Source organism: Neopsephotus bourkii, unplaced genomic scaffold, assembly GCF_033783945.1.
Source record: "Neopsephotus bourkii isolate Nb327-2 ecotype Australia unplaced genomic scaffold, CSIRO-AGI_Nbou_v1 NB_1279, whole genome shotgun sequence".
NCBI classification, from domain to species: Eukaryota; Metazoa; Chordata; class Aves; order Psittaciformes; family Psittacidae; genus Neopsephotus; species Neopsephotus bourkii.
In genome coordinates, this window is record NW_026901764.1 from 5,140,064 (window position 1) to 5,167,753 (window position 27,690).

At 39.1% G+C, this 27,690-nt stretch overlaps 1 protein-coding gene across 6 annotated transcripts in view; it reads left to right on the forward strand.

The window, feature by feature from the left end:
- The first annotated feature begins 4,086 nt into the window (after positions 1 to 4,086).
- U2SURP (U2 snRNP associated SURP domain containing) overlaps positions 4,087 to 27,690 on the forward strand; it is a 45,905-nt gene continuing 22,301 nt past the window's right edge. For 2 of the 6 annotated variants that reach the window (XM_061365276.1, XM_061365280.1), the window contains exons 1-14: positions 4,087 to 4,348; positions 12,451 to 12,498; positions 15,450 to 15,548; positions 16,651 to 16,765; positions 17,164 to 17,297; positions 18,439 to 18,480; positions 19,253 to 19,320; positions 21,030 to 21,124; positions 21,219 to 21,254; positions 21,356 to 21,438; positions 21,916 to 22,081; positions 23,125 to 23,336; positions 24,279 to 24,322; positions 27,527 to 27,631. In XM_061365276.1, coding sequence (XP_061221260.1) covers positions 4,304 to 4,348; positions 12,451 to 12,498; positions 15,450 to 15,548; positions 16,651 to 16,765; positions 17,164 to 17,297; positions 18,439 to 18,480; positions 19,253 to 19,320; positions 21,030 to 21,124; positions 21,219 to 21,254; positions 21,356 to 21,438; positions 21,916 to 22,081; positions 23,125 to 23,336; positions 24,279 to 24,322; positions 27,527 to 27,631 — 1,292 coding nt within the window. In that variant the 5' untranslated portion in view covers positions 4,087 to 4,303. Of the gene's footprint in view, positions 4,349 to 12,450; positions 12,499 to 15,449; positions 15,549 to 16,650; positions 16,766 to 17,163; positions 17,298 to 18,438; positions 18,481 to 19,252; positions 19,321 to 21,029; positions 21,125 to 21,218; positions 21,255 to 21,355; positions 21,439 to 21,915; positions 22,082 to 23,124; positions 23,337 to 24,278; positions 24,323 to 27,526; positions 27,632 to 27,690 lie in introns of those variants that run through there. The other 4 variants (XM_061365277.1, XM_061365278.1, XM_061365279.1 and 1 more) reach the window with 4 other exon arrangements.

Here is a 27,690-nt window from a genome sequence, read left to right on the forward strand (position 1 = left end):
AACACATGAGTGTGTGGGGGAGTGTGCATCTACCTATTTTGAGAATCCTTGCCTAGCAGTTTTCAGTCTCAGGAGTGGGAGGAGATGGAGGGTGCAATAAGGGAAAAGAAGCTGTAAGACTTCTGCATAAGTAATGGGGAAGCAGCACATGGCTTGTGGTTTTAGGGATCTGTGAGCTACTACCAGAAGCATGAAATGACAGAGTTACAACCTACACTTTCGTCCTTCTCCTGATCTACCCATGTTGTGTCCTGAAATGCGCTTCCTTTGCTACAGGGTAGAGAACTTACACAGTATGTTAAATCCTTCCTCTCCCCTTTCCTCACATCCACCTTTGCAGAAGGACTGCAGCAGTTCAGCAGTGCCTTAGCCTGGGATGAGAATAAGGGAAAGATCTCCTCTGAAAATGGGGAAAAAAAAACAGCCAGAAAGATGAGAATAATGCACAGCAGCATGTGGTTTACTTATTGTAGCTGTGTTAATTATTTATGATAATTCACAGTTTTTCCTAGTATATTGCCTAATGACACCTGTCATTGTAACAACAGTTAATGAACAACTCCCAGGTCTGCATGCAACCAGGCCTACTGCATTATAATGAAAAATGTCTAATATCACCTTTTTAGTATTATTAGCCTATCTGTTCCAGCATTAATTCTCCATAGATTTCTTCACCTCACTGCTTCCTTTACTGCTCTCTTTCCTCCCTCCCCTTCCTCTTCCATTATGCCCAAAACACTGATATGTGTTGTCATTCACTAGCTGCACACGAGGGCTACTGTACTATTGTGATGTGTTATAAATAGCACAGATTCAGGAGTACAGTTCATTCTGAAAAATTATCCTTGGTGATGACCTTTGAAACTCTTAACTATACCTTTCCTAGTTTTCACAGCATGCTCTGGATCATGATGTTCTTAATTTGGGGCAGTTTACACATTACAAAAGAGTGTAGAGGCTGAGCAGTAAGCAGAGGATTTAAACAATGAGGTAAATAATTAAAAAGGATTAATGAGGTGGATTAAATAAAGGGATTGAGGCCAAATGGAACACAAATTTTGTAAACATTAGTGCCCCCAAAACTCTAGTATCCAAGGGCATGTTCCTCTTTCCAGCTACATACTGTTTTTTATCCTGAAGTGTTAGTCTTTCTTTCATGCCAGATTTATTAACGCAGTCCCAGGAGAGCTGAGCAGCATCTAGTGTCTCTGCCTGTGGCCCTAAGTGCCCCTTCTGTCCAGCACAAATTTCCCAGCTGGTTTGCTTCTAAGTCATTGCTGCACCTGTTTCCACTACCATGGAAAAAAATCCAGAAGCAGGTCATGGGTGACACTAATTCTGTGCCTCTGCAAGCTGGTGAAGTGGTTCTCAAGAAAACAGTGAGAAAGATGGGGGAGGGCTTGACTTGGATTATGAAGCAGTAAAATCCTGCCTAATCCATCTCTAAAGCTCCTTGGCCAACACCATTCATTTCTGTGGAAGGGCAGGTTTGGAGCTCAAAAAATCCCAAGACTGATGGAATTGTCCCCTAATACTGCTGCCAAGGTGTGGGTTTTATTTCTCCCTTTTTCTCTCCAAACTATCAATGATTCCACTTCGAATCAGAGCAAAGCCTTGGAATGCCCACAGAGAGCTGCGCAGGTGGAGCAGAAGCGGAGAGCCACGCTCGAGCGCGGAGCGGGAGATCCGGGCGCCACGGTCTTGTGTCAGGGGTCGCTACAGCAACGCTTCTTCTTGTAATCGCATATTGCTGGGGGGACCTCAATAAACACCTGATATGCCTCGATATCCTTAGCGCCAATCCATTTTTGGCCGTTGTTTTGCAGTTGATGGAGGGATGTTTGTGAAGCAGGGCGAAATGCGTGTTTGTGCCGCGCGACCTTTCACTGGCTGCCTCACCTTTTGCTTAGTTGCAGCAGCGCTGCCTGGTCAACCGCTCGACTGCGGCGAGAAGCGATTCCCTCAGAGAGTGATAGCTATTCTTAGTCTTTGCACCTCGCCGTTCCTGTGTCACCATGGAGCAGACACCGGGTAAGTTGACCAGCGCCCGGGGGGCGTGGCCTCCGCTGGGTGCCGGCGCGGGGTGTCCCTGCCCCCTACCGGGGGGCGCGCATAGTCGCGGCCGGCGGCGTTTCCCGCTCCTCAGCAACGGGTACTTCCGCTAAGCAGCCTACCCGGTCCCATTGTGGTCTACGTGACAGCCGGCGCCCGGGCCGTGCTACTGATACCGAATGAAATTAGTATTTCACTGAATATAGGAGCTTAGACATGGAGAGAGCTACAAGGATTCTTGAACTAGTATTTCACTGTGTATACAGGCTACAATTCTCAAGATAAGGAAGGCATGCATAAGCAAACCAGATGTCTTCTCTCAAACCAGCATAGGCCTTCCTTCTGTTGATAAGGCCTGAGAAATAGGTAAACGGCTGCTAAAGAAAATAACTCGAGGAGCCTCTCAGGGTCATAAATTAGACCAAACAAGAACACGCAGCTAACTGGAAAGACTAAACACATTCCAGTGGCCTTAACTAATGGATTTCCACAAAAGGATAAAATGAGTAGGGGTATTTCTCCCCAGACAACCACCACAGTTCCCAGAGACCACTCCTCAAAATTCACAGCACCTGTGCCATGGCCTTATCTGTCCAAATTACCATACACATGAGAATTGGTGGTCATTTCCTGGAATTAAAGAACATGTATATAATGAAGATATATAAGCTGTCTCTTTGGGTGTGTGTGATAGGTGGAGTGATCCCCCACACCTGGTACCATGGGCTTTCTAACCTGTCATTGGAGAGTTTGTTTCCCAGGTTTCGGTGACATTGTATCAGTAGCCATGGACGGACTCCTGGCTAAACCTTCACCCTTAAGACAGCTACTGGAAGAGTGACACACTCCATCAGACCCCCACACAGCTGGGGAAGGTTTTGACCTCCTCTCTGAACTCCCAGCCTTCTGCAGTTGCCCCTACCTGCCTCACCCTCTCCTTTTGCTTCCTTTTGCCTCTTCTGGAAGATCCCACTTCATGCTCCACTGACAAATGTGGTTGTTAGTGCAGGTCCTGCTACCTCCTGTTGCTCACAGGGCAGTAGGTGTCAGGAATTGATGGATTTTGTTGAACAGATTGCCCAGAGAAGCTGTTGCTGCCCCATCCCTGACAGTGTTCAAGGCCAGGTTGGACAGGGCTTGAAGCAACCTGGTCTAGCGGAAAGTGTCCCTGCCCGTGACAGGAAGGTTGGGACTGGATGATCTTTAAGGTCCCTTACAACCCAAACCATTCAACTGATGCGTGAATTGACTCCACAACTCATTAAAGTTGTAAAGTAGGTATGTTTTTTATTCAGCTCTGAGACGCAGGGGGATAATTCCTCAAAGTCAACCCTCTGCATCACAACGATTCTATGATATAAAGGTTTCATTCATTTCTGTGTATCTACTGTCTTTTCCTTCAGTATTATCTCAACCCCAGCATCTTCCACAAATGCTGAAACCCATAAAAGCACAGGAATGCAAGTCCCCTGGTTATGATCTCTAGTTAAGCAATGGTAATAAAGAAAGTGGCTGTTGTGCTATCAAACCTGACAATGAACGATTTGCTGTGCTGTCATAAAATCATACTCTGATTTGGGTTGAAAGCGACCTTGAAGATCATCTAGTTCCAAGCAGGTGACCAGGTTTTTATGCCTGGGCTTTTCATGATTTGATGTCACGTTTTGATGATGTTCAAGCCAGTATTCCTTCTGTGTCACCTCACCAGATGTTCGGGGGCGAGTCTTGCCTCCAAGCTCTATTGCCGCACGCCTGCTCGGTGCCTGTGGACGTGGATCGGGGACGAGGAGAGCTGTGCACAACATCGGTGTGACCCTGTGCCCGTCGTGGGGTGCAGCACATGCTGGCAGTGCTCTGTGTCTGCATTACGACCCACGCGTAAGGGTTTCTCTCGTGGGACCCTGGGTCCTTCACGCAGAGAACAGCCGGTAGCTGGTGCCTCCTCAGAGCGCAGCGCTCGGCCCCAAGCCGCCGGTCTATGACTGCCTACGACCATTACGCCGGCGGCAGCTACGCAGACTCGGGCAGACCGGGGCTCTCCTCTGCCGCCGTCAGAACACAAGGACATTCAGGGAAACACCCGCACCGGCAACGAGCCGCAGAGGCGAGGACTCACTGCCAGGTCCCGCCCCGGCGGGCGGAGGCCGCTCCATCGGTGTCTCGGCCGTCGGCTTCCCGCCCTCCGCTCACGGGATCGGTGGGATCGACGATCGCTTCCTCACTGCCAGGGCTGAGCGAGGGGAGAGGCAAGATGGCGGATAAGGCGCCCAGCAGCTCGCAGAAAGCCAGTGGGAAGGTGAGGCCGTTCTCCGGGGCGTCCGGCGGGCCTGTTCCAGGAACGGGGAGTACAAGTGCCGCCTACTCTCGCGGCGGCGGGGCCCGGGAGTGGCAGGGCGGTGAGGTGCGGGTGGCGCGGCCTGCTCTGTCCCTGCTCTTTGCCCGGGGTGACTGCGGGCCCCGGGAAGGGGGCGGGGCGGCGGGCGCGGGCGCGGGCCTCTCACCGGGTATCCTCGCGTCCCGAGACCGCTCTGGGCACGCCTGTCTGCTGGGTAGGCCGCAGCGGCCTGCTCGCGTCCCCGTGCCCGGGCGGAGGGCCGTGGGGGCGGGGCGGGTGCGCGCGGCGCGCTGTAACGGCAGGCGTGAGCCGTCCTACTCCAACCGGCGCGCCCGGCGTCGGGTACGGACGGGTCGCTAATGCCCGAGCCGTCACCCGGTACAGGCTTCATCCTCTTCGTACCTGGCGTCCTTATACCCCGCTGGCTGGAGCCCGGGGGGCGTTAGTTTCCAACTTCCGAGAGTAAAGGAAAACGCAAATTTTTGATCGAGGGTCGTCTTTTGATTTGCGATGCAGTTGCGTATTTCCCAAAGCCATCGTGGCGTTCCCCGCTCTTTTCCCTGTACCGGGTCGTACTTCCTGTAATTATTGTTGGTTGGATTCGTAGACCAGAAGTCCAGGTAGTGCAGGAGTTACAGCAGGGCTGCGGGCTGAAGCCAGTGCCTGGCTGACAGCGGCTCGGAGAACCCTGTGCTCCTCAACACCCCTTTTGCTAGGAGGGCAGAGGGTGAGGAGTTTTGTGGGACGCAGTGGCAGTAGATTGTTTGACGATTAGCGATTAAGCACTCTTTTTCGCTGAGCTTTGTTGCAGATTTAGGCCAGAACCGTATAAACCTTCCACGTTTTGTTGTTTTTTTTCTTTGTAGTGTGGGTTTTTTTTTGGTGTGAGTGTGTAAATCGGCCAAGGGAGAAGCCACGTTTTGGCTCAGGAATTTCCAGTGATATACAGATTAATATTTGTTACCCATTTTCATATTCAGCTAAAACAGGATTTATTTTTTCTTTTTTTGGCTGCTAGGAAACTAGCTGAAATGTAGTTACCAAGAGCCTTTGCATGTTTACTCAGTTGGTGTTATTAGAGTAGGAGAGGTTAATTTTTGTTTCCCTTTTTTGAACTATTTCAGATATTGGTAGGAAGCATATATTTGGATCTTGCCTTTGGCTTGGAACTGTAAGGAAGAGCTGGACAGAAAATTTTAGTTGTGAAGTAGGTCTTAAGTTACAGAGAATGGCTTCCAGGGAGTAAGACATTTTGGGATTTCATATGCACTTAGACATAGAATTATGATTTAATTATTGGTTCCTGTAACCGATAACACGGCACACAAAACCAACCCAGATGTGATCTCTTTCTTTATATTGTAGACTTCTGTGTTGTTGTTTACTATTTCTGTACTGATAATTCTTTTTTAATATACAATAATTAATTTATAAGAATTGCTTTCTGTCCTAGATCTCAGTTCTCATACTCAGAGGTATGTTCAGACACTTAACTCTTCATACCAAGTCATCTATTGCATTCAAGTCAGTGGGGATACTAATGAATGTGAAATCAGTTGATTTATGATAATCTGTTGAGGCCACTTGAGGAAGTCCTGTGTCCCGTTGCCCCTCAGTCTCCTATTACTCTAGACGTATGTGCTGTGTTTCCAATAGTCTTTTCCCCATGCTTAACATTATAGATTCTGCTTGTTTTATATTGTCAGTGTTATTTTCATGTGCCAAAGAAAATAGTGACTGTATATATCTGGATCCATGAAAATGTTTCTGTTAAGAAATGAAATAAAATCAGGCATGCTTAGCTCTTGGGGCATGAGCTGTTTGATTTGCTATTTGAAAACCGCCATTGAAGATGGCGCAGGTCCAGGAACGCCCATTGCCTGTGTTGCTGTGGTGGTAGCTGCTTTTTAGGATATTGTCAGGCTCTAAATAAGTTTGAGAATTTCCAATGTGAAATGTGTTGTAAAAGCATCATCTGTTCCTTTGTCACTTTGAGATTGGCGTAGCAAGATATGTGCTAGAATTTTCCAGAAATCTAAACAGGAAACAAGGACAAAATTAAGGAAGCGAAAACAGAGATTGCCCAAGACTGCACAGGAGATGAGCGGAGGATATGATTCTGAGATGGCAGATACTGATTATGTTCAATTATTATATTGATACAGTGAAATATTAGCGGCTTAATGACTCTTTCAATTTCTTATTTATCCTCTGAGAACAGTGATTTTATTGCTTGTCAAATACAGTTATATTGAATGTCCACTGCTCTTACATGTAATATATTGTACCCATTGGGTACCATGAGGCAGAAGAGATTATCCACTTGTACCAAACTGTAGGTTTCCCTTTTTCATTCTAAAAATATGTTTTAACAATATTCCTTAATTATAGAAGCATTTCTTGGGCTTTTGAGTAAGTTATGTGTTAATTAAATACTGAAGAACAGTGATCACTTGCTTATGAATGAACAGCTTTTTCTGGCAAGTTGAAGTGTATGTAGAGCAGCAATATAAGATCTGTACGTGTGGTGAATTCTAGTTAGATGCAGCATTCTGCAGGATGGTGAAACTTACCTTTAACTTTCTCCATATTGTTCAGCTGTTTCAGTAAATGTAAAGAATAAATGGATTAGATATAATATAATTTTCAGGTGTTTGCAAGTTTTTGTTTTCTGGACAGTTTGATAGAGAAAGGAAGAATGAAAAAGACAATTTGGGCTGGAAACCTCCCTGCCTTTGCTGCATTTTAACATCTTAATTTAAGTGGTGATTCCATCTGCTTTTCTTGGTATCAGTGCGGACACAAGCCAGTCCTCACCTTAGCTGCATTTCCCCACCCAGAGATTATCCTCTTTAGTTGATTTGGCATGACTGGAAGAGTGGTATGGATTGGAAGTTGGTTTAGCTGGACTTGCCAACTCTCTCTTTTCTAGGTGATCAGTTAGGTTGGGAAAACTAATCTACTTCAGTGTGCTCAGTATGAGGGCAGAATCAATGGAAGGTGTTGAAACATGGCAAGAGTGTCTCACACTAGTTTCTCATAAACTCTACCCTGAAGCTATTAGTTTTCGCAAGGGCAGGGCTTTTATTTATGTTTAAGTTGTAGCCATTACAGTTGTAAAAATAACGTTCAGCATTTGGAAGGCCATGGATTGTCTCCTGGGTTTTGTTGGCAGCTTTTGTGCTTTTGTTGCTCTTTACTGTTTTACTGAAATGACACCAGTGTTAGTAAAAACAAAATAAAAATCCACAAACAAACAAAACCCCAAACAAACCAAGTTTGCTTACTGAATACAGCTTAGTTTAAATATTTGTGAAATAACATGATCATGCCAGTTTTACTGAGCGATCACTGAATTTGGACTAGGAAGAGCTGGATTTGTGGGCACTTGCACTGCTGGCAGGAAGGAAGATTTGGGAGAGCAGTCACCTCTTCTCTGTTTTCTTTGGAAGCTGCTATGAAGCTGGAAAAAAAATTTAAACACCAGAATCTGAGAGAGGGCTCTTTGCTTTGGCTTAGTAATAAAAATTAATCACAAATCTCGTTTGTATGGTTCTTTGAAGGTTTTTTTTTTGTGTGTGTTTGTGTATTTGTTTCCTTTTGAAAACCTTTCTTTTGAAGGTTGAGTGGACTTGGCTATACTTGGTAATGGAGCTTTGAGTGACCTGACTTCCAGAGCTGTGGTTTGACAGGGCTGTATTTTACTGGAATGCCATTTCGGCAGCTTACAGTGCTTCTTAAGTTATGCTGGCATGATTCTTTGAGAGACCTGTGTAGTGAAAAGGATCCAGCTGGAAAATAGTCTGGTTTGGGGGGGAGGAGAAGGTTTCATGCAGAGTAGTAGAGCCAATGAACTAGGAATAAGAGAATGTTTGTAGATTGCTTATGCTGGCAGTGACTGAAAGATGGACTCATTGCATTTTTTCTGTTAATGTTTGGAACATGAAGGAGGTATCCTCACATCTTGGACATCATCAGGTGCAGGGCAGAGCTTTGGGTATTTTTCTTTTAACAGTTAGTTTAGTTGAGCTACTTAACATGATGGCAAGAGGAATAGATAATGCTGGTCTGGGTTTCAAAACAAGTGGGCGACATCTGTTAGAAGGACACTGAGTTTGCTGAGCCAACTCAGGTGGTGTAACTCCTAAGGAAACAAAATTACCCCTTTGTCAAGGGGTGCAAAGTGCAGTGCTGTGTGAGCTAGGGTGTGGGTTTTTTTTTTTAAATAGTAATTGCTTGTTAGAAGCTGGCAGGTGGCAATACCTAATTTTGTCAAGAATTATTTCATCTTGTTCCTCATGGGTACAGCTGCTTGTATGGTCGGAAGCATTACCAAAGGTATGAACTAAATTTATAGGTGGGAAAAGAAGACCTACATAAGAAGGAAAATAATGTGGCTCTGCAAAGCTGCTAGTTTTGTGGAATAAAGTTGGTCTAAAAGCTAGAACTCCTTTTTGAGGTTTTCAGAGCACACCTTAGTAGATTTTCTGTTGCTTGGCTGATGTTGGAGTGTCTTGTTCCACAGTGCCATGGTCCTGTTGGTGGGTTGTGGAGCACTGCTGTACTTCTAGCTCAGTGGCTTCCAGACTTTTTTGATCACTGCTCTGCTTTCTTGCAGTTAGCCTGCAGAATCTCTGTGTGCTACCATGCATTGAAAGCCTTTCCAAGTAGTATCATCTGCTCTGTTGCTGGAGAAACAGATTTAGTGTCTGTTACTTTTTTTTTGTGTTCTTACTTCAGGATATTGTGTTGTACAGAGCATTGGTACAGCTTGTTACCATGTGGTGTTTTGTTGTTCTTCCTGTAAGCAGTTTCAGCACCAGTCCCTGTTCAAGGTGTAGCTTTTCAAAACTTCTGTAAATGAAACAGATGTGGAGAACTGAGAAATGGTAAGTTCATTCTGCTGTTGCCAAACAACCTACTTCCCCCAAGCAGTGCTAGGTCTCAAATCTGCCAGTACACTAAGGCAGATGGCACTGTATCGTTCCACCTTTGAGATTTATCTTTTTAACTACAGGTCTGAAAATGCTTTTTTTTTTTTTTTCTTTTTTTAAGGATGGAATTGTAACTGATGTATTGTTTGCCACAGGGTGGCAGCTGGCAGTGCCAGCTCTGAAATTCTTTAGCACAGTGTCTTTTTTTCATCTGTGATGTTGTGCTATACAATGGTAAGCTCTCGGGGGGACGACAGGTTTCCTTAAACTACATTTTTGCAGTGCGTAGAACTGTGTATAACACATTACTGGCGAGAGTGCTATAGGCAGTTGTGAATCACAAACATTTCCACGCCAAATACAGAGGAGAAGTTTGCAGGAAGTGTTGTTAGCAAAAGATGCTTTTGATATTTGCTCTCATGTACATTTTAATGAACTACTACTGGTATATGTGAACTAAATTTACTGACTTTTGTGCAAATATGTGCCTTGCGATTAACGCGTAGTATTGCAGGTAGGTGGGTTTGGCAGGTCTGACAGTAAGACATAGTTAGGTTTTTTTGGTGTGCTTCCCCACTGCCCCTTTCTCTTTATTAAAAAATAATCAAAACAAAAAAATAAATTCCTAGGAGCCTTTTACTCCTCCCTATTAAGGGTTGTATCTTTGTGTGTCTCTTTACTGTTGTGGTCATAGTTTTGGTTCTTGAAGTGCTGTCTACCATTTTTTTCTAAATTGACGTGACTGTAAAAGATAGGAATAAACTTGTGCAAAGATAAATGCCTCTTAGTTGATGAAAAAGCATGATGCAAAATGAAAATCAAGTTTAGTAAATTACTGTCTACAGAGTAGTGTTTGGTGCTTGTCTCTTTTGGAAGATTGGAGATGAGCGCTCTTGTATTACTGTTTCTGGTGGAAACTATAGGTTGCTGGTAATAAGGAGAAGTGTTAAGGTTCTGTAACTAATGAACAGATTTCTGCTAACAGAACTGTTATATTTTTACTTTTATGTCAGTGTAGGTATGACTTATGCATCAGAGTTATGTCGTAATAGTTGATGTTATGTCAGTGAGGTTTTCTGAAATACAGATATTACAGGATTAAAAAATGTGTTCAGTCCTGTTTGTTAGAGTGTTCTCCATCACTTTAACTCATTTAAAAACCAGGTTAAAAAAAAAAAGAAAATTCATATGCAAATTTTGTATGTACACGGGTTTACATGTTAATGTTCAGTTACAGTTTAATAATGTTAATTAGTACATACGTGCAAATGAGACTTAAATTAGTGCTCTTGAGGTGACCAGTTTCCATCTGTGCACAGCATACTAAGAGCAGTTTTGGAAATTATTTTGTAGTAAGGCAAATATAATCAAGCACTTCAAGTAAACTTTAACAGCTTTTAATGATAACTCTTGCAGATTCAGTGTAACAAACATTTGTTGTGTCTTTTGAGCTTGCAGTAGTGTTTGGTGGCGTGTTTATAAAATCCAGCTGTGGAAATTTACATGTTTTGAACTGTAGCAAGAACAGTCTGTCATCAATCCCTTACTTGCCTCATATGATGTTTATGCTGGGACCCTATTCAGTTATGTCATTAAAATACATTACATTAAAATGTAATGTATTACATTTTAATGTAATAAAATGTAATGTAAATTTGTGCCTGGCAAAAGCTTCGAGCAGATTCTCCTGGAAGGCGTGCTAAGGCACATGAAAAACAACAAGGTGCTCGGTGACAGCCAGCATGGCTTCACCAAGGGGAAATCCTGCCAGACCAATTTGGTGGCCTTCTATGATGGGGCTACAGAACTGATGGACAGCGGTAAAGCAGTTGATGTCATCTACCTGGACTTGTGTAAAGTGTTCGACACTGTCCCGCACGACATTCTTGTCTCTAAATTGGAGAGACATCGATTTGATAAATGGACCACTCGGTGGATAAAGAGCTGGCTGGATGGCTGCACACAAAGAGTTGTGGTCAATGGCTCAATGTCCGGCTGGAGACCAGTTACAAGTGGTGTCCCTCAGGGATCAGTGTTGGGACCGGTCTTGTTCAACATCTTCGTCAGTGACATGGACAGTGGGATTGAGTGCACCCTCAGCAAGTTTGCCGATGACACCAAGCTGTGTGGTTCGGTTGATACGCTGGAGGGAAGGAATGCCATCCAGAGGGACCTTGACACGCTTGTGAGGTGGGCTGATGCCAACCTCATGAAGTTTAACCATGCCAAGTGCAAGGTCCTACACCTGGGTCGGAGCAATCCCAGGCACAGCTACAGGCTGGGCAGAGAAGAGATTCAGAGCAGCCCTGTGGGGAAGGACTTGGGGGTGCTGGTCAATGAGAAAATGAACATGAGCCGGCAGTGTGTGCTTGCAGCCCAGAAAGCCAACTGTATCCTGGGCTGCATCAAAAGGAGCGTGACCAGCAGGTTGAAGGAGGTGATCCTGCCCCTTTATTCTGCTCTCGTGAGACCTCACTTGGAGTATTGTGTGCAGTTCTGGTGTCCTCAACATGAAAAGGACATGGATCTGTTGGAACAAGTCCAGAGGAGAGCCACAAGAATGATCAGGGGACTGGAGCACCTCCCATATGAAGACAGGCTGAGAAAGTTGGGGCTGTTCAGCCTGGAGAAGAGAAGGCTGCGTGGAGACCTCATAGCAGGCTTCCAGTATCTGAAGGGGGCATATAGGGATGCTGGGGGTCGACTCTTCATTAGGGACTGTAGTGGTAGGACAAGGGGTAATGGGTTCAAACATAAATAGGGGAAGTTTAGATTGGATAGAAGGAGGAAATTCTTTCCTGTTAGGGTGGTGAGGCACTGGAATGGGTTGCCCAAGGAGGTTGTGAATGCTCCATCCCTGTCAGTGTTCAAGGCTAGGTTGGACGAGGCCTTGGGTAATATGGTTTAGAGCGAGGTGTCCCTGCCCATGGCAGGGGGGTTGGAACTTGATGATCTTAAGGTCCTTTCCAACCCTAACTATTGTATGATTGTATGATTCTAAAATACATGTGACTTTGTTCTTGTGTACGTGGATGTTGACATGAAAATCATATTCAAAGAATTGAATTAATAAAACAGAGGTTGTCTGTTTCTTTTTCCATGTCTCACTCTTCTTCATTCTCTCTTTAGGTCAGGGCGCCAGATGCAGTACACACCACTGGATCTGCTGATTCACATGTAAGTCCAAAATAATGAAAAAGACCAAAACTTAACAATCCAAAACCCCCCAGCACAAACTCTAAACAAAACCAAACAAAAAATTGCCAAATCCTCAAATTCAAAATAAGGCCTGTTTTCCACAGAAAACCACTTGCTTTAGGCAGACTCTGGTGCATTGGGTGTCTAATCTGTAGGTGTTTGTAAGTCAACCATTGATTTTGATTTTTGAAAGCATTCCTTGAAGCTTTCAGCCAACCACTAGCATACAAATCTCTGCTCCATGATATTACATATTCATAATAGATACTTGAATGGGAAGAAGCTGTGAGGGCCCTGTACACGTTTCTCTCTTGTACAGAGGAATAGTTCAAAATACTAGGGATTAATTGTAAAGGTTGTTGTATATTAAAGTGTCTTCTTGTATATGGTTGGCTTCTCAAAAATGGAATAGTGTGGCCCTAACTTCATAATTTCTTTCTCTTTCTAATAGCATATACTTCAAGCGAAAGTTAGGAATTATTACCTAGTCTTCCTTCACCTGCCACCCCGCAGGGACCTTATGTGGTCATGTGGTTGCTATGTTGTTTTAAGGCCTACCTATTTTTGAGCTAAAATGAAAACAGGCAGCAAGTGCCAAACAGAGCACTAATACCAGATAATTCATTCTGTGGTTTGGATTTCCTTCAAGATTTCAATTTGATTTTCTATATGAAAAAGTCAATTATGAGCTGTTAAATTGCTTGTAAGATAACATTATTGAAGTTGTGATAGCAGTAAAGAAAGGTCCTTTTATTGATTTTGCTTTACTTGCTACAATTTGGAAAATTACTCTTAAAACTCTTTTGCGTTGTTGACGGAACTGGGACTTCAGTACTTTGTGCCTTCTTAAAGTCAATGCAGTGTTACATTTAATGGGATTTTGTTTTCCTACAATGATTTGATTACTCAGCCAGAAGTTTTGTTTCCATCTGCTTTACCCTTTTCACTGTATTATTTTCCATTTTTTGAAGGAGAAAGGCTTTCATGTTTTGTATAGCAATATTGTTTGGAATTCTGTGAAACTGCATGTGGTCAATAATAACCTAATTGCCTACTGGAATGTAACTAGCAGACATAAATTAGTTTAATCCTATTAACTTCATATTACTCCAGCCACTTTGAAGGTGGTGTGCATTTTGTTTGTGTTTTTTTTTTTTTTTTTCTTGAGTCCCTGTCTAAACGGAGGAGATCTTAGTGCCAGAACTCATTATCTTACAGCTTCTTTCCTTATGTCACTAGAACATACACTCATGGCTGATCTGCAGGTATACTGTAAAATCACTGTGAGAGACTATTTCTTGACAGGATAAGCCTTTAGTCTCCATTGCCATGCCATAGCAATATGCCTGTGTTTTCACAAGGTTGTATATAGTTATACTGAAATACAAGCTGTCATTCAGGGAACAGGAAAGCTGATCTTAACTTCAAAAAAACAGATGCATTAGAAGCTCATGATAAACCTGTCACAGCAGCTCATGTTGACAAACATTGTCATAAACAGGTAACTTCCAGACAACCCTGCATTAATTTGTAACTGATAGTTTTCCTTTTAATGATGAAGTAGGGAACATTTTTCAAAGAAATTTGAGATATTTTGGTTATATGCTTGGTACAGATCTAGCAGGTGTTTGTGATACGAAAAAAGGATTATGAACAGAAGGTATTTCAAGCAGGTCTTTTTCACAGTGCTTTTGGTATGTAAAAAAATTCTGAATAGGAAGCTGATACTGGAAATAAAACTTTTTACATAGAAGGTTATTCCTAAAGGAAACTTTCCTGTGCTGTTGGCATTGGCAATTTTTAAATAATATGATAGGTAAGTCATTCACCTTATTTGTTTTGATATTTTATTAGATTCAGCTGATAGTTTTTTAAAGAGCTGTCATAGCAGAAATGGTGGTCTTAAGCATCACTGTGCAGTGTAAGAGTATTGCAAAATTTTTGAAAATAAAGGTTAATTGCTTATGTTTTGTTCTCCTGGGGCTTTTTTCATGTTTTTGTGCTGATTCTTTATGAATTACTGTATTAAGTTAGGAGTTCCCACAGAATTTTCTTATCTTTTCTCTCCTTTCCCTCCCATTGCCTCTGTCTTTGGAACATGGCCTTCAGCCTGTTTGTACTCTCTCAATGCTTTACCGTCTGTTAACTACCTAAATATAATCTTAAGAATTCTAATTTCATACTCTTCAGAAATCACTGTTACATGAAGTCCTTCCTTCATCAAGGTGTCAAGAAGGAAGGAAGGAATGGAGATTAAGTTACCTAAGCCGGAAAGAATCTAAGAGCTAAATATGAGGTCTTTTAACTAGTAGCTTAAAACCTCAAGAATGCATTTTCTTCTTCAAGACAAAATACTACATTTAACCTTAGGAGCTTAAAACCTCAAGAATGCATTTTCTTCTTCAAGACAAAATACTACATTTAACCTTGAAGTACAGCTGAAATTCAGCATCGCTTTTTTTCTTCAGTTATACCTGTTCAGCCTTGTGCGAACATTCTTTTGGCCAAAATAGACAGAAAAGCTTTTGGAACTCTTCTTTTTCTTTCTTTTTTTGGAAATTGCGATGATCAAAAAGGAACTATAGTGCAGAGTCTGTGTTTCCAAAGGTATAGAAACTCTGTGTTGTGCAGTGATTAGATCTCCAGGCTCTTACAGCAAGTACCCGTCATACTTCAGCTGTGTTTGAAGACTGTATTACAGTCTTTCTCATTAAATGGAGGATGGTTTGTTTTTAAAACCCCCAGATTTAAGTTTTTTTGGTTGTATTAGATAATGGCAGGTTCAGAGAGAACTACAGGAAGCTTTTTCTTTGTTTTGTTTGGGTTAAGTCACTTCAGGTGGAAAGTTTTGGTCTAGACCACATGAAGAGTAACATTGTTTCATTTGTTTTGTGAAAAGCTAAATGTTTGTTTTCTTTTTTCTTTTGCAGCCTCTAATGGAAAGCAAACTTAAAGCATTCAGTATTGGCAAAATGAGTACTGCCAAACGGACTCTGAGCAAGAAGGAGCAAGAAGAGTTAAAAAAGAAGGTAATGGTGTACAGTGGAAATTCTAGTTTGTATGCAGAGCTGAAATAAGGTTGCTTTTAGATTGCATTCAGCTTTACCACCAGATTTCTTTCTTTTGATAACTGTAGCTTTCTAAGATCAAAACTGAATTATATTTTACATGTTAAATTTGTTCTTGGCATCCATGGTTTTAATATATATATACACAGAGAGAGAGGCTCTTTCCTTCTGTGGCAGAATCAGAGTTCTGGCTACCTGAACTACTGAATTACAACAGTTCCTTGGTTGCTGTATTGCTCAAAATGAAGACAAGCATCACCTTAGGGTATTTTCTGTTCCTTGTTGCTCTGTATCACTGGATTTGAGTAATTAGAGTACCTGTTATCTCTGAAACTGTTTCCATACCCATCCTTGTTATTCTGTGAAACCTGTTTTTGTGTAATTACTTCATTTGGAATTAATAAAACCATTGAAATTTGATACTGAATTTTAGGATACTTGGGAGTGTCCGAATATTAGGAAATCTGTAGCCTATAGTTGGTAAGGTGGAAGTTCTGAAAATTTTGGGCTTTGAACTTCAGACGCATTACTGTTATTATGTTTCAGTGGAATATCTGGGTTGTTTGAAATATGAGCCTAAAGAAACATGGTAGTACTAAATTTAGTGTTACACTTGGCTTTATTAAGTCATTTAATTAACTTCTCTGCGAAATACATAAAGGTGATTGTTGTTAATTTCCTTCAGTCGGATGGGTTGATTGTAATGGCCAAGATGGAACATGTGCTGTTCTCTGATGCTTTGGTCAACAAAGCTTCAGTCTCATAGTGCTGGTCTTTGATATTTTCTGTCTGTTATCTTTTGAATGTTAAATTGCCATGTGAACTCTTGTAAATGAACAGTCACATTTGAGCATACAGGCCTTATTTGCTTTATGTATTATGTGCTGTGTTTTCCCCACATACCTCTCAAATTTGAATTCTGTCTAAAATTGAAACTTACGTGATACAGTTTGTAGCATGAACTCTAGAAAATAAAAAGGAATGTCACAGCTAATTTTAAGAATAGCTGTCTAGTGAAGGTTGTTCTGTGATGATAGTAAATAGATTAACATTTGCTATGTAGGAGGATGAGAAGGCTGCTGCAGAAATTTATGAAGAATTCCTCGCTGCCTTTGAAGGAGGTGATGGTAATAAAGTGAAAACATTTGTAAGAGGAGGAATCGTTAATGCATCTAAAGGTATAACTAATGTTTTTTTTTTGGGAGGTGGGGGATCATTTGGCTTTGAGTAAAGATGAAGATTTGCTTTGAATTGTGTTTTAAAATCTGTGTTACATTAGAAGTAGCAAAGGAAACTTGATCTGAAGTAGCTAAGATCTGATTTATGCTTTGACTCACTAGGTAGGTAGTCGTATGACATGTTTAAAACTTCAGAGGAAGAAATGTTTTGTTTTAAAAACCTAATCTTTCTTCTTTCTATTAAAAGATGCTAAATTAGTAGAGTTTGTATTATCACTTTTTAAAATGAAATAATATATTTAATGAACAAGACTAAAGAACAGTAGTATTCTTTCTAATGAACAGTATTGTGCAACATTAATTAATACAATTTGGTTTTAATTTGCCTTTAATTGCAGAGGAGCATGAAACAGATGAAAAACGGGGTAAAATCTATAAGCCTTCGTCACGATTTTCAGATCAAAAAAATCAACCAAACCAGCCATCTAATGAGAAGCCTCCGTCTCTCTTAATGATAGAAACCAAAAAACCTGTAAGTTTCTTATTTAAATATTAAACCCATACTTAGGAAATATTCAGAAGTGTTTTAAAAAGTCTGTGAGATCTCACAGAGTAGTTTGATCTGCATTTATCATATGTTGAAAGAAGGTGAACCTTTTGATTTGCTTAATCCCATAACAAATAACAAGGTGATGAAATGAAGAGGTCCAATAGCCCTGTATCCATGATATTCCTAGTGCTGCACTTTGATTTTTCACCTGTGTTTACTATGTTCCTGCTAAGATAGACTTCTCATGAATAGAAATGCAGTGACTTGCAAAGTAACAGTATATCCAATCCCAAGAATTTGCGAAGTTTTAGAAGCAATTCTTCTTGCTGCCATCTCTTTTTAGCTTTTTATAACTTTTTTTTTAAAAAAAGGACCTTTGAAATGATTAAGTTTTTCTTAGTGAGGTTTTTGAAATCTTATTTAAGGTGGTGTTTGAGAAGTTCCTTTGCTTTTTGAGTTGTACCACATATGTTGTAGAACTTGCACATTTTTGAAGCTGAGCACCTTGTTTTTATTTAATTTATTTTGACTTCTGTCAAAAGCATGGTGTGATACTTTTTTTTTTGTTTAACTGAGTTTTTATCATAAAAAGTAATGGAAATATGAACAAACTTAGTTGTCGAGTGGTAGTTACCTATTATTACTATTACTACTGTATATGTAATGTGTAATTAATATCTTGAATGTCTTTCAAAAGTGTTTTAATAGAGCTCACTACAATTTTTAAGCTTCAGTGAAACACACGTGATACTGCCTGTGAGGGTGGGAAATGAGATGTAATGTGATAATTATGAGTAATGCCATCCCTCCAACTTTAAACAGAACTCAGATTTTGACTACTGTGGTAATACTGGATGGCAGTTGTGATTTTCATTGTATGTAAAACTCTACAGTTACAGAAATTAATTGTAGCATTTTTTATTATGCTGAGCTCTGTTATGTCATATGCAAGTGTTTGTACTGTGAGAATATTACTGCTTTTCAAATTTGTACTTATCAAGTAATGCAAATATTACTGCTTTTCAAATTTGTACTTATCAAGTAATGCAATCAGTTTACTCACTTGCCCTGTCCAATGGTGATTGAAGATAATGAGGTAAAAATGATTTTATTTATTTGGCAGACCATCCCCAAAAACAAAAACAAACAAACAACTATGCCTGGGGTGAGTAGGAAGTCCAGTTTTTCCAAAGCTGTAGTGTGTAACACAATAAATATTTTGTATGTCTGCCTATTGGAAACGTTTTCATTTAAATTCAGTTATATGAAAGCAATGTTGTTGAAGATGAAAGTTCACAAGGTAGTTAAGGTACACATTACAGAAAAAAAAAAAAATTACAATATCCATATTTGTCATTCCAGAGTGTTTCTGTTTTTTTTTTTCTTGATCATCTCGTACTGTTTAGAATAACTGTTTCTTCAGACCTGTATTTAGATCTGAAAGGAAGCAAGAGAAGAAATTCTTTTCATGCAGAATGTTAGTCTGTGAATAAAATAGTTGAATATATGTATGTAAATTAATTTACATATATATGCGCACACCTAATTAGAGCATGATGGTTTGCTAGGGGTGTAGTCAGCTTCTAAGCTCCTAAGTGGAACAAACTGACAAAATCAATCATGGGTATTTTAAATTTGTATGTTGAAGAGAGAGTGATCACACATGCTGCATTGTAGCAATGACAAGTAGTCAAGTTTCGCTTAAGCTATATTTAATTTTATATTTTCTAGCTTTGTGTTTGATAGTGCTCAGTCTTAATGTTTTCAAGTGTTGTTTTTTGTGGTGTTTTTTTTTTCCTTCTCCTGTAGTTTTCTTGATTTGAAAGCTGTGGGTAAAATATGCATGGAAAATATCTAAATATTTGTTATATACATGTAGTTTTTATTTTTGTTCATCTTATCTGCTGAAGTGTTGGCTGATATGTCTTTAATTTTAGCCGTTGAAGAAAGGAGAGAAGGAAAAGAAAAAGAGTAATTTGGAACTTTTCAAAGAAGAATTAAAGCAGTAAGTTTGACTTTTTATTGTAAATAAGGAAGATGCAAGGTTTTTACCTTCTTTTCACAGGCAGTATTTAGGATCATTCTTGCTAAGCTGTTTCTCAAAGTAAGTTTTTTTTCCCAGATGCTTGTGGAGTGGCATAATTTAATTAACAATGGCAATGATAATTAAACAGAGTTCGATCTTTGTATATGAGTGTTGGTGATTTGGATAATCAGTTGCCATCTAATTAGTTAATGATGTTCCGTGATAGCTCTCCCCTTATGCTGATTGGTGATAGGAAGTGTTTACCACTGTTGCTGAAAAGGACTTCTGTTTTGAAATCTAGCATTGACCAGAGTCTATAAAGTGATCAAAAATAAACCAAAAAAGTCTGTTACGTTAGCTTAAATATTTATCTGTTGGAACGAATGGATTTCCCTGCACGTCAGAGATGTTTGATTTGAAACCTATTGGAACTCCCTTCCAAAGCAGAAGCATATCTGGAGCAATTAACTAAAAAAAAATTACTTGTAAATGCATAAGTATTTCAGAGATCCCAGTAAGTGACTGTCTGTTTCCAGTGCTACCAAAGATGATTTTTGGATCAGGTGTTAAGCTATGTTGATTGAATCAACCAGCCATCTACCAGGATAAATACTGAAGACCTGTATTTGTTTCTCTGACAGCTGCTGTCAGTTTGTTACTATTTACAAGCCGACCTTGGGATTACAGCTCTGTTACAGATTAGCAAGTGTGAGCTTGTAAATGAGAACATGAGTTAACACAGTCTCTTAAGTGATGATACAGAAAGACAAGTAGGTACTGAAATAGATAAGGATGTTCAGGTTTTGGATGTTCATTTTTCCCTTGATAGGGAAATTGAAATGTGTATCAGGCTAGGGAAGAGTAAGACCTTTTGTCAGTGTCTCTCAGACTATACCCAGAGGAACTGCAATATAATGTTGAGCTTTTGTGTTAACGCAGAAAAAAGACGTGGAATTAAAATTTAGAGATATACTTCATCTTGCCTAATTTCAAAAGCGAGTTGAATAATACTCAAAGATTCTTTCACTTTTGAATGTATAATGCAACAGATAGAGCAGCACATCTATTGAGTGTAATGTGCCATACATTGTCCCTGATGTCAGAGATGTAAACCAAAATAACTTGTGCGCATTAGTAAACAATAGGTACTGCGTTATGAATCCATAAATGGCCAAGTAGTTATTTTGTGTGAGTACTATCCTCAGAGGCATAAAATGAGATGAGATCCTATATGTTGTGCAAGTAGTCATGTGGGGCTGTCCATCACCCTACGAGACGGCCTACAGGCTTAGGAAAGATAGAAGGTGAAATAGATGCTAAGGAGTTGTGTGCATTTTAAAATGTCATCTAAATGGTCAGTGGATCTCTGGCAGCTGGATGTTGAATTTGGGTCACTTTCAGAGCACAGTTCTTATTTCTGGTTTTGTAAACTGCTTCTCAAACCAAGTAAATCTTGTTTGAGATTAAAACACCTTGACAGTATGAATGAGGAAGCATGCACCTGGAATAATTCTGGTAGATATATTTCAGTTGATTAAGCAGAATTTAAAAAATAGTGGCAATTTGAAATCTTCAAGAAACCTATTGATTAATATTAAAAATTCTCATAACTGTAAAATAAATTTTAAAATTATAGAACAAACCCCTCAAAACAATATTAAGTTGTTACTTGCATTAAATGTTTGTAGAATACAAGAGGAACGTGATGAAAGACATAAAACAAAAGGTAGATTGAGTCGTTTTGAACCACCCCAGTCAGATTCAGATGGCCAGCGTCGTTCAAGTGAGTAGATACTTTTTTTTTGTTTTTTAATGTTTGTTTGGGCTACATGATTTGTAGACTAAATGATACATGTGTGTTTCTTCTCTTTATTCAGTGGACGCTCCTTCAAGAAGAAACAGATCATCTGGTGGTAATAGAGATTCTTTTCTCATTCAATCTAATGTTGCCACTTAAATGCGTAGCAAAAATTACGACTTTTTTTTCTTTTTTGTTTTTCCTCTGTCATTGTAGTACTGGATGATTATGCTCCAGGGTCACATGATGTTGGAGATCCAAGCACAACAAATTTGTATCTTGGAAATATTAATCCCCAGGTAAGTTCAGAGTCAAGGAATGCACTGTTGGCGTGTTTGGTTCCAGATAAGTTTTTTTCCATTGGCAGTTTTCCCCTTTTTTACTTTAAACCATTTGCATATGTTTAAACCTATATACTAGGTACAGTTGGTGACCGTAGGGGCAGTGTTCATTTGAATAAGTGCTCTGCACATGATGATGCAAAAGTTAAGGTTTAGACTGTTGATTACTAGATGGAAAAATACTCAGTTAAAATTATTTTTCCAAGGGTATCTTCATGCAAGGTGGATCAGATCTCAAAAATTTGAGTGCGCTCAGTTTAAAATGCCGTTCTAAAAATTATTATTTTTGCAGTAGATCACACTGGGAAGGTATCAGTAAAGTGTTGTTTTCCAGGAAACTCAGAAAATTAAAATCTCTACATTTGGACAGTAATATGGATGAGAATCTTAGAAATGCAGTAGCAAGGTGATAATTTTTACCTTTTTTTCATGTAGATGAATGAAGAGATGTTATGTCAAGAATTTGGACGCTTTGGACCATTAGCGAGTGTTAAAATTATGTGGCCAAGAACTGATGAAGAGAGAGCAAGAGAAAGAAATTGTGGCTTTGTTGCCTTTATGAACAGAAGAGATGCTGAAAGAGCATTAAAGAATTTAAATGGTAAACAGATTTATCATTTTGGAATTCTAATTATTTTTGTAGGAATACTGAGGAGTAACTATGTCTTCAGGTTGTTTTATCAGGCTAATAGTAGGCATGCTGTAACTTGAATAGGTATCGCACTGGCAGTGATTTTAGTTCACACTGTTGTACTGGCAGCTAAATGTTGTCAAACTACAGCATACACAAGGGCTGAGTATACTGGTAGCTTTTGTTGTGGATAAAGATGTAACGTTTCCAACTGTTTTGAAGATGTGAGCAGGAGGTAATGTTTGATAATCTCTGCTCTAAACAGGCTATTTTAAGAAGCAGTCTGTTGTAGTCATTTCCCAAGTTTTTTTTTTTTTTTTAATAAATTTAACTAGGGTACAGACTATGATAAATAATTGGTGACAAATATGTTCTGTTCTTTAGAGCAATGGCTAAATTCCTAATACTGAAGAGGTAACTATTACACTGGATGTGTAATTTTGCATATAAGAAATGAAGAAAGCTGTGTCCTTACAGTTCAGGAAGAGCCTGGAAATAAAAGAAAAATCAGCATCCAAGACAAAAAGAATAAAAACTAAAAGGTTGCCCTTGCACAATTTAGTCAAAGTGGTCCTTTACTAGGACCTTTAGTAAGGCTTACACTATGTAGGAGTTCTTACATTTGGTTTTGATAGCATAATTTCAAGTTTGTTATTATGAGCAAAACATTTTGGTGAATTGAAGTGCAGAAATAGTATGATTAAAAGAAATACTCATTCTCATGTGCTGAATATCAAATTTTTAAAATTCTTTTTTCCCCAACAGGTCAAATAATTTGTACTGTAGTTTCCTGAAAATGTGCTTTGGGGGAGGATTAATTAAACATTACATGCAATAGGCTTTCATTTACATGATGTAGCCTGATAGATGTGATACTCTAGTAGGCAGTTAAGGAAAAAGTAAACCATGTCAGGCAAACCTAAATGCTGTGCTCACATGGAGAAGTCTTGAGCAATGCGGAACCAATTCATAGCATAATGGTGTTTTTGTTTTATTTACTTTCACTTTTTCAGGCAAGATGATTATGTCATTTGAAATGAAGTTAGGTTGGGGCAAAGCTGTACCTATACCGCCACATCCAATATACATCCCACCTTCTATGATGGAGCATACCCTCCCACCTCCTCCATCAGGACTGCCTTTTAATGCCCAGCCTAGGGAAAGATTGAAGAATCCTAATGCTCCAATGTTACCGCCTCCAAAAAACAAGGAAGATTTTGAGAAGGTAACTTACAGTACCCTGGGCCATATCTCAATGATAAATACTACACTCGTGACAGTATTTCAGTGGCTTCATAGATTTGCATTGTTCAGGCTGACTTTGGCGGCACTTAGTGTACAAGCTCAATGGCTCCCTGCTGTAGCCCAAGGGAACCTACTTAATTTCTGAAGTTCTATTTCATGTCTTTGTTAGGGAACAGTATGTTTGGTCTTGATTTATTTTAGTGCTGCTTTAAATTTGGCTATCATTTTCCCCCTCCAGGCTCACTGGATTTTTTTCTCCTACGTCCCCCCCTTTTGTTGGCTGCCAAATTGCAGGATCTAAATTGTTTTATTTAGAGAAAATACTACATTTTAATTTGGGTAGCATTATATTTACACTGTTTTAGTGGAGTTGATATGTTTTATGTAGAAGGTAATTAATCTGGACATTGAGTAAGTATTTTATGCTACTTACGGAGTCAGTTTTCAAACTTTTTTCCTGGACTATTAGCTGATAAAAGGGTAAGTATCTTGTAATCACAAACCAACTTGATTTACATTTGTCAGAATTTGTTGATTCTTTGAATGACACTTAAATGTTAGGGCTGTTTTTTGTAAGACTTGGGAATAAAGTAATATCAACGTGATTCAATTCAAATACTTTAGAATCTTTTCATAAACTTTTCATAAACTTCTTAATTTTATCAGCATAGTACCTATTCAGTGCATCAATGTACATTCTGACAGGAATGTTCTGATACTTTGCAATTAGTGAACCTTTATGGTTCACTGAGAACCATTTGCATTTTGTGTAATTGCTTAGTTATAACTTCACAGCAGTGATTGCCTGCAAAACTTGTGATAGATGTGTAGTATTTTCATTGCATATGTATATTTTTGCTTGTTACTTGTTAACAATACTCACATATTCTATGTTTATTATCTGATGTGACTTCATATACAGACTCTGTCGCAAGCCATAGTCAAAGTGGTTATCCCAACAGAAAGGTACATGTTTTTCTTTATTATTACTGATCTAAATATAGAAAATTTCCCCTTCGGAATTTTAAAGAAAAATGGTGATGTTGAGGAAAAGGTAATGGCTTGACTGAGCAATGGTTGCTTCATGACACTTGTGAGAAATGTGTGTGTTTTACAGTCTTATTATCTTAACTAATTTTTTTTTTTTCTTGTGAAGAGAGGTTTAGGTAATTACCTTTTTGCATTTAATTTAAGCACTAGAAATAGTTGCAGGGTAATTTTGTGAGTGAACACTAGGTTGAAATAGCTTGTCTTAGAGATGCTAAGTCCTGACATCAGTCTCTGAGTACTTTGTAGCTAAGAGGCAGCTGTCTCCAATGTGGTGGTATGGGATTTTTTTACCCCTTTTTTCTTTTTTTTTTTTTTATATTTTTTAATCTTTTATTTTATTTTTTAATGTCTGCTTTTTTTTTTTTTAATGTGCAACAGTTAATAATCATGGATGCTGAAAAGGTTAGTGCTATATTTCAAGGGTATTTTTACAGTTTGGCCCCCATCAGTGCTCCTGCCTTCTCACTAGCGTAGGTATACTCTTGCTCAGTTAAGCTAAAACCTTTTCCCAAACATAGGAACACAACACTGTTTTAAAAGTAAATAAGCACAAAAGATTACCAAATTCTCTTTGACATTGGCCTTGGTGAGCAACACCAGCTGAACTGTCTGCGGCAGCGGGGGACCAGGAAAACATCATGGGATGGATTGGGAAAGTATACAGTTTTTGACCAGACATTGGTACGATCGGCTCCAATAAATGTGGTTTTATTATAACTGAAAAAGTTTTTTTTGTTGGCCAACTTTAAGCTAAATGACATTTTAAAATAATGTACTTAAAACTATCATCTTTTTTTACTACACTGTTTTAATTGTCACAAAGTCCCTTTTTTCTTTTTTTTTTCGCGTGTGTGTGGGGGGGGAAAGGTTTGTGAAGGTAGTTACGTTAGCATACATGTCAATCGATGCTCAAATACACTAGTATTTCTTGATTAAATTTTAAGTCAGTGCAATTTTTGTTGCGTAAAGACATGAGTAATTAGGACAACCAGGAGGAGTCTTGATTGGAGAAAAATACTGAATAGTACTTGTAAAAGTTTACAGTGCTTACAGAGTAAGTAGCTTTCAGAGGAAAATCCTTCCATCTTATTTACTGTAGCATTTTGAAAGCTCGTATAAGAAAAGCTCATGTTAATTGAATTGTATTTGAAAATTTTTTTCCTGATGACTTTCAAAGATGATAATGACAGCTGCTAAGACTATTACGCAGCGCATTGCATCATGCAGAAATGTCAGCTGGCTTCACTGGGGCACTGTATTTAATTATATTAATTAATACTGGTTTTAACATCTCTTACTTCTTTGTATTTGCTAAACAGAAAAAACTTGAGTATACACTATCAAATATTTTTTTTGAGAAATTCACTTTCAAGTAGTCACGTCTTATATACCAAAATGCATGTAACAACCTCTTTCAGATACGGGATGTACTGAATCTTTTTTCATACATCTGAAGTCTTTCTAAAGCAGATGTTCTTGTTCAGGCATAAGTGACTCTTATGCAACTTTATGGTGCTCGATGAAAGAAAAGTTAGATGAAAATCAATGGCATGGTTCTGCGGGAAGCCAGAAGTGATCACATTGAACTTGCCTTAAAATAGGTGAATGGTGTGATAGCTCAGAGGCTTGAAATCTAGTTGGTAATTGTTTTCTTACTGATGTTTTCAAATACAATTCATGTAACAAGTACCGCCTTGCTATTTCAGATGCTATTGCATTCAGAATGCTGCTTTAAATAAAATGGCTACAGAATTATTGAGACCATGTCCTCTTCACGGTGTTTCTGGGATTATAAAAAAGAAATACAGGAAAATTGAAGTGATAGCAGTTTGTTTTTTTTGTGTAATATTTGAGGCAAATGTTGATACATGCTAGCTGGTATAAAACAGCACATCTGCTAAGTTGGCAGATGGCAGGGACTGGTTTTTATTACTATGTTTTTAAGTTGATTATTTTTTTCTTTGATCTAGTGCATTTTATCTGTAACTTTGAATACTTGTGGTAGAAAATAATCACCTTGTTACTAAGAAGTAATAGAAAATTCTGCAGCTTTTAATGTAACAGTTTTTGCATTTTAGTAATTAAAAAAGCTGTAAAAGAAAGTCTAATGAGATAATGTGAAGAAACTATCCATTTGTTGAATCTAAGAAAATAAGTTTAAAAATATAAAAATCTGTATATTTTTATTTGTTTGCATCACATTCAAGGGACACATGCTGTGGAGCTTTTGATATAAGTAGGAAATCTGTATATGAAAATTCAGGATCCTGTTTCCAAAAAAATTCAAAAGGCTGAAAACTGCTGATCACTGTTCTTCACTAAACTTATATGACTGTCTCCTGTTAGCATTTATAAGTGACTCTGCATTGCAGATGTGGCTTGAAAAATGTGCACTTCACATCCGCTTCTTGCCTGTCTCAGGATGTAGTGCTGAATTAAACAAATTCAGATTTTTATTAAATTTTTTTTTTTAATTGTGACTTGCTTCACTTGAGTGTGTCAGGGAGGAGACATTGGTTGGTATGACATGAAATGATGGACAGTTTCATTCTATGTCAATAGTTGAGTCTTAACCAAGAAGAGATTATCTAAATTTAATAAGATCATTGCCCGGTTTGGCATCAAGGAGGTTATTTTGCTTTTCATACTTGACCATTTGAAAGCTAAATGCAGTTTCTCTTGAATATTTAAAACTATGTGTCTTTAAGCATAATATTCAGCCACTTGTTCCTCTGTAGAACTTTGGCTAACACTTTGGTCTTAGTTCTAGACAGTTTAGATCAGGGCTTAGGTTTTGGATAGTTAATTGTACTTTGGTGTTCAGTTGCCCATTTTTATGTATAAGGACTATTAAGCAGATGGTTGTAGGGTAAGCTGTGGAAATTCAGGAGAGAGGTTTCCTCTTAAATTCTTACTCAAGCAGTTGTAGGCATGTTTATATTTTAGAATGCCTGTGTCTACGATGGAAGGCTATATGTTACATGTTACCGATCTTCTGTACAGTTCTCTTAACAATACAGCAAAATAATCTCCTGCACAGTTGTAGTATCTTAGGTGGAGTGTAGTTTTATATAGTGTTAGGTCTGAGTCAATTTTTCTTTAACTGTGTTGTTGTTGTAGGAATTTGCTCGCTTTGATACATCGAATGATAGAGTTTGTGGTACGGGAAGGGCCTATGTTTGAAGCCATGATCATGAACCGAGAAATCAACAATCCAATGTTCAGGTGCTTATTACATTGCCTCAGTTTGACATAGCACTGTTTTCATTGTTGCTAATATTTTG